Genomic DNA, 8,508 nt, shown 5'->3' with positions numbered 1-8,508 from the left:
ATGAGCAAGCGTGTTCTGGAGAGAACACCAGGATATGGGGTTCTCTCCTTATAAGAGATTGCAGGTGTGTGACTTGTGAATCTCATCAGCCACCATGGGACTTTCTGGAGTTAGTGATGGGGGTCTGTGACGTCTACACGACTGAAGGTCTGTGTGATGGGGATGGGAATCTATGGCTGAGATAATGGTGTCTGTGGAATGAGTGAGTGAGAGGTATCTTTGGGGTCAGTAATTCAAGATCTTTCAGTGTTAGGGTCACGACCTTTTATTTCCTTGTTTCAAAAATTACCACCACTGCAGACCTTGTAGGTTCTCTTGGACTTTTGTTCCAACAGCACTTTGCAATAGCCCCACCCAGCTCCTTTCCTCCCCAGGGCTGGCCCTTTTGGTGCCCGCCCATCATTCTGAGCTTGACAGATCAATTCACTTTTTTATTCCCACCTGTGGGAGCAAGGAACAGGCTCCCCTGGCAGATGGAGAGTTCGTCATCAGCCCGTGGGGAAGCCCAGTCCATCACGCATTACTTCTGCTTGCTCTTCATTTGGGTGGCTTTGACATCCACCATGCTCTGGGCGTGCATGAGCTGCTGCACAGAATCGAGCAGGAGGATTCCAGGCAGCAGTATCCACAGGGCATTCAGGAAGACAAAGTAGAACCAGAAGTAGAGGGGGTGGCCCAGCTCGCTGTGCTTGAATCCGTCCCGGTACTCGGTCAGGAAGTAGAGCACATCCCCATATATCTGACCTGTGGGAGGCAGAAGGGAGAGGTGAGGAGGAGGAGCCATTGCAAGGCATTTTCCAAGTCATCGTTTGAGGTCTCAGTCCTTAGGACTCCCAAATCCAGAGAGCTAAACACTCTGAAATCATAGAGCTACAAAGTTGAGAAATCAGAAAAGTGAGAATTCCAGAAATTGGAAGTTGAGAATTTCAGAACCCGGGAGAGCTCACATCGCCAGAATGTTAGGAAGCTCAAAGTCCTTCCATTCAAGACAGCTGAGGATTCCAGGACTAAAGATAACCCGCATTTCTTGGACTAAAGAAAGCTATTAACATAAGAACACTGGATCTTAGATGAAAGAGCTGGAAATCCTAAGCCTTCAGGAAGGACCCAAGGACTTCCTGCCAGCGTGGGCCACCTCATGTAACCTTCACAGGAGACTGTTTTTTTTTAAAAAAACATTTTTTAAAATTTTTTTACAGAGAGGAAGAGAGAGAAACAGAGAGTTAGAAACATCGATGAGGGAGAATCATCGATTGGCTGCCTCTTGCACACCCCCTACTGGGGATGTGCCCGCAACCAAGGTACATGCCCTTGACCGGAATCAAACCTGGGACCTTTCAGTCCACAGGCTGACGCTCTATCCACTGAGCCAAACCGGTTTCGGCTTAAAAAACATTTAAAAAAACATATTTTTTATTGATTTCAGAGAGGAAGGGAGAGGGAGAGAGACAGAAACATCAATGATGAGAGAGAATCATTGATCGGCTGCTTCCTGCATGACCCACACTAGGGATCTAGCCTGCAATCCCGGCATGTGCCCTGACCGGGAATCAAATCGTGACCATCTTCACAGGAGACTTTGTGATGGAGGAGGAAGAGAAATGAACATGTCCCACTTGAGAACACAGGCTGAGAGGGGCACAGCTGTTCTAGAACCTCAGGGAATTTATCATTCGATCCGACTCAGCCCTGGGTGGGCACAATTGAGAGATCCTACCCACACGGACGCCCCGATATCCTCTTGTCCCTGATAATCCCTCCAGTACCAGTGTGGGCCCTCTTCTCACCCGCAGAGATCACGAGCTGTAGGATAAAGCGGGCAGGATGCTGGCGGAGAAAGGCAATCACCGCGCAAATGCTGAGCGGTCCCCACAGGAAAGCCGTGATGGTCTCCATGCATATCATGAAGTTGTCATTCCTGCAGGAGAAAGGGTGAGGCGACACTGGGATCACTGTGCTCGAAGCTCAGGGAATCCCGTTAGTGCTCCCTGACTCACCACCACCTCCCCAAACCCATTCAGGTCTCCCTTGACAGAGGCATACACTTACAGGATGTAACGGCTGTCCCCCTTGGAATACTCTTTCCCTGCAGAAGACAAGAGACACACGTGATGAATAAAGGCAGGAAAAGAAACTCGCATGTGGGAGAGCGGAGGGCCCATGGAGTAAGGCAGGCTTCATAACCTCTCCCTGCCTCCGACTCCTCCTCTGCAATGAGGATTTTAGAGTTAATATATGTATGCAAGACATGTGGGCAAACCTGACATGGAACAGTAAGTGCTGCTGTGATTGTCTGGCATTCCATAAATATCTGGAGAATAATGGAGGCAGGTATAGATGATGAAGTGAATGAGGTAGCCAATGAGAGAGAGAGAGAGAGAGAGAGAGAGAGAGAGAGAGAGAGAGAGAGAGAGAGAGAGAGAGAGAAAGAGAGAAAGAGAGAGAGAGAGAGAGAGAGAGAGAGAGAAAAGAATAAGAGGAAGAGGAGGAGGAGGAGGAGGAGGAGGAGGAAGGGGGGAGAGAGAGAAAGGGAAAGAGGGAGGGTGGAAAGGAGGAAGGGACTGAGAGAGAGAAAGTGAACAGATGAATGAATGAGAACACAAGCAGAGAATCAATAAGAAAAGGCAGATCACATGACATAAAAACAGGCAGGAGACTGGAGTAGGTTCTTCACCAAAGAGGACTTCCAGATGGTCAACACACCAATGAAAAGTGCTCAGACTTACATTTATCATTAAGTAAAAGCAAATCAAAACCCCAGAATGAGAGAGCACTCACATCCACTAGGTCTACAATTTAAGAAACACCCGACCATACCAAGTGAGGATGTATCTACTGCTGGTGGGAATATAAAATGATGCAGCAGTTTTTCATAAAGTTAAACACATATCTACCATACAACCCAGCCACTCCTCCATATTTACCTGAGAGAAATGAAAGCAGAGCCCCACACAAAGATTCTTATAACAATGTTCATAGCCGTTTTATTCATGAGACCACAAGGAGTATTACTTATAACAGCAAAATACTGGAGGAAATGATCATTAATACTAGACAAGTCAAGCCTGGCTGGTGTGGCTCAGTGGTTAAGCATGGACCTATGAACCTGGAGGTCACAGTTCGATTCCTGATCAGGGCATATGCCTGGGTTGTGGGCTCCATCCCCAGTGCAGGATGTGCAGGAGGCAGTCAATCCATGATTCTCTCTCATCATTTATTTATTTTCTCTCTCTCTCCCTTCCTCTCTGAAATTAATAAAAATATATTTAAAAAATACTGGACAAGTCAAATAATTATGTAACATTTAAGCTTTGAAAGCTCTTTAAGAGCTGATGAGGAGTGACCTGATTAAAAAAAGCAAAGTTTAGCCAAAACCGGTTTGGCTCAGGATAGAGCGTCAGCCTGTGGACTGAAAGGTCCCAGGTTCGATTCCGGTCAGGGGCATGCACATTGGTTGTGGGCACATCCCTGGTGTGGGGTGTGCAGGAGGCAGCTGGTCTATGTCTCTCTCTCATCGATGTTTCTAGCTCTCTATCTCTCTCCCTTCCTCTCTGTAAAAAATCAATAAAAAATATATTTTTTTAAATAAAGCAAAGTTCAGAAGTGTATATAGCATGTTTCCATTTGTTTATATAAAAGGGAAAAATAAAAATGGTGATAATAAAGTTATATAGCATCTGTTGTCTGCCTAATAATAATAATAAAGTTATATGGCTTGCCAAACATTGTTCTAAATGCCTTACATATATTTGGGTATTACTATCATCCTTCTTTTACAATTAAGAAAACTGAGGCCAAAGCCGGTTTGGCTTGGTGGATAGAGCGTCAGCCTGTGGACTGAAGGGTCCCAGGTTCGATTCCGGTCAAGGGCATGTACCTTGGTAGCGGGCACATCCCCAGTAGGGGGTGTGCAGGAGGCAGCTGATCGATATTTCTAACTCTCTATCTCTCTACCTTCCTCTCTTTAAAAAAATCAACAAAATATATATCAAAAAACCCCTGAGACTTCTGTGTATAATTTATGTGTAAATAAACCCTGGAAGAAAACAAGCAATTGTTAACACTGGTTAATAATTGAGGAAACTTGGTGGACAGGAGGTAGATTTTCACTTCATGTTTCTTTTTATTATTTGTTAAACCTCACCTGGTGATATATTTTCCACTGCTTTTCAGAGAGAGTGGGAGGGAGGGAAGAAGATGGGAGAGAGAAACATCAATGTGAGAGAGAAACATCAATTGGTCTCCTGCATGCACCCCAACCAGGGTGGGGTATTGAACCTGCAACCCAGGTTTGTGCCCTTGACCTGGAACGGAACCCTCAACTCTTTGATGCACAGGCCGATGCTCTAACCACTGAACCATGCTGGTCAGGGCACACTGCATACCTCTTTATTATTTATTTATGTCATATATTTTTATTGATTTCAGAGAGGAAGGGAGAGAAACATCAATGATGAGAGAGAAGCATTGATCAGCTGCCTCCTGCATGCCCACACTGGGATTTGAGCCCACAACCCAGGCACATGCCCTGACCGGGAATCGAACTGTGACCACTTGATTCATAGCTGAACGCTCAACCACTGAGCCACACCGGCCAGGCTGCATACCTTTTTTTTTTTTTTTTTAAGTCAGTCAAGTGTGGTTGTGTGGAGGGAGACAATATTAATCAGCTAACAATAACCCACAACCTTCCGACCAACTGCATACCTCTTTTATTTTATTTTTTAAAATATATTTTATTGATTTTTTACAGAGAGGAAGGGAGAGCGATAGAGAGCTAGAAACGTCGATGAGAGAGAAACATTGATCAGCTGCCTCTTGCTCACCCCCCACCAGGGATGTGCTCGCAACCAATGTACATGCCCTTGACCGGAATCAAACCCGGGACCTTTCAGTCCGCAGACTGACTGACGCTCTACCGCTGAGCCAAACCGGTTTCGGCTTTTTTAAATGGTTTGTTTTTTGACCCATGTGAATATATATGTGACAGTTAAATAAAATTTTAAAATAAATGAATAGAAGAAAAGTTGTGCCGAAACTGGTTTGGCTCAGTGGTAGAGCGTTGGTCTGAGGACTGAAAGGTCCCAGGTTCGGTTCCGGTCAGGGGCATGTGCCTTGGTTGCGGGCACATCCCCAGTAGGGGGTGTGCAAGAGGCAGCTGGTCGATGTTTCTCTGTCATCGACGTTTCTAGGTCTCTATCTCTCTCCCTTCCTCTCTGTAAAGAAATCAATAAAATACATTAAAAAAAAAAAGAAAAAAAAAAAAAGAAAATTTGTTAGCCAACCCCTGCCCCCAAAATTCCCTCCCACAGCGTATGAAAGAACTCAGGACTCACAGAGCTGGGACAAGAAGGCTTGGTCTCCAAGAAGCTCCTTGCTGTAGAGGCTGAACCAGCCCTCGATCACCAAGTGAATGAACCCACACACCGCAAACCAGCACAGTGACAGGCGTCGCCAGATTCCCAGGGGGACGATGGCAGTAGGTCCTGACAACAGCCATGTGGTCCCAACTACGACCCCAGCGGCGGAGAAGAGGCCAGCTACGATGTGCCAGGCAGGGTAGTCGTTAGGCACATAGTTGTCCAGTTTCAGGTGCCGAGGCCAGTATGGGTGCAGGGGGCTAGCACTGGTGGCCATGTCTTCGCAGGCTGATGGCTGTGTGTGGATAAGCAGAAAGAAGAAAAAAGGAAGAGAAAAACCTGAACAAATAGAAAGCACAGAATGAGATCATCAATCACATCCAATCCAAATGGCTTATGATCACAAAAAACGCAAATGGACTATATTGATCAGTTACTAGACTCATAAAACTGGCTCAAACCCCAACATGGAATCGTATGCTGCTTTAAGGCCACAGAAAGAACGGAAACCTGTTCCAGCCCTGTGGGGCCCACAGGTGGTAAACGGCACCCAGACCAGCTCCCTGCCCTCAGGGTCAGAGTCAGCCAGGGAAGACAGGAATCGGGACGCTCCCTGCTCTCATTGGTCACCGTCGGTGGGCAGACAGAAGACTCTGACTGGGTCATAGCCCTCGTTGGTCACACCCTGCTAAGGTTAGACACAGGAGCCGAGCTCGGTCCGTGCCCTCGGGGGTCCCAGGCTGCTGGGAGGAGAAACAGACCACAGGTAGGTCCCCACGGCTGGAGTCACAGCGGAGAGCTAGCCCCTCTCTGGAGCCCTGGGAACCGCGGGACAGACGAGACGACACTAACGAGAACGACCACCCTCGGGAGCAGCGTGCGGAGAGCCAAACGCCGCCTCCCGCAACCACGCACGCCGTCCGCCACCTGCAGGGAACCGGCGAGTGGAAGGCACCGGTCCCCGCGGCGCTTCGAGGGGAGGAGGAGGGATCAATGCAGAGACCACCAATCAGAACTCGACCCTCTAGCCCAGCTGCCCAATGAGAAGGAGGATCTGCGGTAGCCGGGGCGACGACGCGGTACCGGGGGTCTCGCGCAGGCGCGTGGGGTACGTGGCGCGCAGGCGGGCTGCAGGGGGAAAGGGGGCTCGCGCAGGCGCTCCCGCGGCGGCCGTTGGGCGGCGGAGAGCGACGGGATGGAGCGGCCGGCGGGGCGGGGGGGAGCACTCACCTGGCGGCGCTGTCTCCGCGACCTGTCCGGCAGGGTCCCCGGATCCGCTGAGCTGGCCTGCGGCTCCGCGACGAGTTAGTTCAGACCCATTGCCCCACCGGTTCCTCGTCTCATGGAGTTGGCCAATGGAGGGGCTGGGAGGCGGCCAGAGCCACACCCAACCAATCAGAGCCCTCTGTGCGCCCCCGGCCCCGCCCTCAGGCGTGGTGCCACTTTCGTTGTTGGCTGAGCCCGGAGTGTGGAGGTGGGTGAAGGCAGGGAGTGCCCGGGTTGGTGGGCGTTTTCCACCGAAACCGACTTGCAAGAGGTCTTGGCTTCGGTTTCCCTATTCTCTGATCAGGCAATGTTGAATCAGAATTGCATTGTGTCCTGTCTTCCTTGCCCTCCTTTTCTAATCAGACCTCTGAATCCGTTGCCAGACCAGACCTGCATTTTTTTTTTTTTTTTTTTTTTTTTTTTACAAAGTACGGTCTTACTGATTTTTAGAGAGAGTGGGAGGGAGAGGATTGGAGATAGAAACATGGATGAGAAACATCATCCACTGGCTGTCTCCTGCACGCCCCCTACTCCGGATCGAGCTGCAACTCGGGCATGTGATCTTGACCGGAATCGAATCAGGGACCCTTCATTTCGCAGGCTGATGCTCTATGCAATGAGCGAAACCGGCTAAGGCCAAAAGCCTTCATTTTTTATTGCCCGAATGAAACAATATTATGAGCACATCCTGTTAACTACACCTCTGTCCTCTACCTCAGCGCTCAGGACTCCTTAGCGGTGGTCATCCTCACCTCTCTTGACTTCAGGTCAGAAATGCCAATCAAAACACCTTGAGAGCCTATTGGCACGGAGATATTCAATCTCCCCGTGCCAGCTCTACTGAACCACATTGAACTCCACAGTTCTAAGCCAGTGAGCACCCAGACTGCACAGTCAGAATCCAGACCCATCCCAAACCTCCTGTCCAATTACAACTCATAACCCTCAGTCCTAAGGATCAGTAAGCATCACCTGTGTGTATATATATATATACTAGAGGCCCAGTGTATGACATTCGTGCAGTGGGGGTGGGGGTGGGGGTGGGGAGTCAGGGTCCCTCAGACCAGCTTGCGCCCTCTCTCGCAGTTCAGATCTCTCAGGGGATGTCCACCTCCAGCTCCTGCCACTGTTGCTGGAGCCCAGTTTCTGGCTGAGCAGCACTCCCCCTGTGGGAGCGCACTGACCACCAGGGGGCAGCAACTGCTCTGAGCGTCTGCCCCCTGGGGGTCAGTGCACATCATAGCGACCAGACATTCCATTGTTTGGTTGATTTGCATATTAGCCTTTTATTATATAGGATATACTAGAGGCCTGGTGCATGGATTTGGGTACCGATGGGGTCCCTTGGCCTGGCCTGTGGGGGTTGGGCTGAAACCAGCTCTAGGACATCCCCTAAGCCTTAGGGGATCTTGGATTTCAAGAGGGCAGTTCTGCCAAAACCAGTTTGGCTCAGTGGTAGAGCATCGGTTCGATTCCGGTCAAGGGTGTGTATGTTGGCTGCGGGCACATCCCCAGTATGGGGTGTGCAAGAGGCAGCTGGTCGATGTTTCTTTCTCATTTGACGTTTCTAACTCTCTATCCCTCTCCCTTCCTCTCTGTAAGAAATCAATAAAATATATATATTTTTTTAAAAAAAGGGCAGTTCTCAGGTGCCACATTCCGGAATCGGGCTCCCTCCTGTCTGGTTCCAGCAGTTATCTGAGAACCGCTGCTGCAAAGCGACCACAGCTCAGCAGCTCCTGCTTTGAGCATCTGCTCTCTGGTGGTCAGTGTGCATCATAGCTACTGGCTAGTAGGCTGGTCACTTAGGCTTTTATATATGTAGATATATATCAGAGAGAGGGAGACTTAGAAACATCAATGATGAGACAGAATCATTGAT

The 8,508-nt window shown here is 49.2% G+C and overlaps 1 protein-coding gene across 5 annotated transcripts; it reads right to left on the bottom strand.

Moving 5' to 3' along the window:
• Positions 1 to 249: 249 nt before the first annotated feature.
• EBP (EBP cholestenol delta-isomerase) lies at positions 250 to 6,718 on the bottom strand. 5 transcript variants are annotated; one of them, XM_084870632.1, is made up of 6 exons: positions 6,591 to 6,718; positions 6,213 to 6,329; positions 5,337 to 5,699; positions 2,050 to 2,086; positions 1,788 to 1,918; positions 250 to 744 (listed from the first exon to the last, which is right to left on the bottom strand). In XM_084870632.1, exons 3-6 carry the CDS (start codon positions 5,635 to 5,637, stop codon positions 521 to 523), a joined length of 693 nt encoding a protein of 230 aa, XP_084726758.1. In that variant the 5' UTR covers positions 5,638 to 5,699; positions 6,213 to 6,329; positions 6,591 to 6,718; the 3' UTR covers positions 250 to 520. The 5 variants fall into 5 exon arrangements, with proteins under 5 accessions (XP_084726758.1, XP_084726754.1, XP_084726757.1 ...); XM_084870628.1 differs by having other exon boundaries at positions 6,213 to 6,393; positions 6,591 to 6,711; XM_084870631.1 differs by having other exon boundaries at positions 5,337 to 5,655; positions 6,213 to 6,393; positions 6,591 to 6,710.
• Positions 6,719 to 8,508: the final 1,790 nt, after the last annotated feature.

Source organism: Pipistrellus hanaki (genome assembly GCF_964339955.1).
Source record: "Pipistrellus hanaki genome assembly, chromosome: X".
Classification (NCBI taxonomy): Eukaryota; Metazoa; Chordata; class Mammalia; order Chiroptera; family Vespertilionidae; genus Pipistrellus; species Pipistrellus hanaki.
This window is presented reverse-complemented; position numbering and strand designations above follow the sequence as displayed.

Coding starts and splice junctions, on each gene's coding strand:
- EBP (XM_084870632.1), bottom strand. CDS start 5,637: ATGGCCACCAGTGCTAGCCCCCTGCACCCATACTGGCCTCGGCACCTG. Junction 1,919..2,049: donor GGGGACAGCCGTTACATCCT/GTAAGTGTATGC, acceptor TTTCTCCTGCAG/GAATGACAACTTCATGATAT. Junction 745..1,787: donor ACAGCTCGTGATCTCTGCGG/GTGAGAAGAGGG, acceptor TGCCTCCCACAG/GTCAGATATATGGGGATGTG.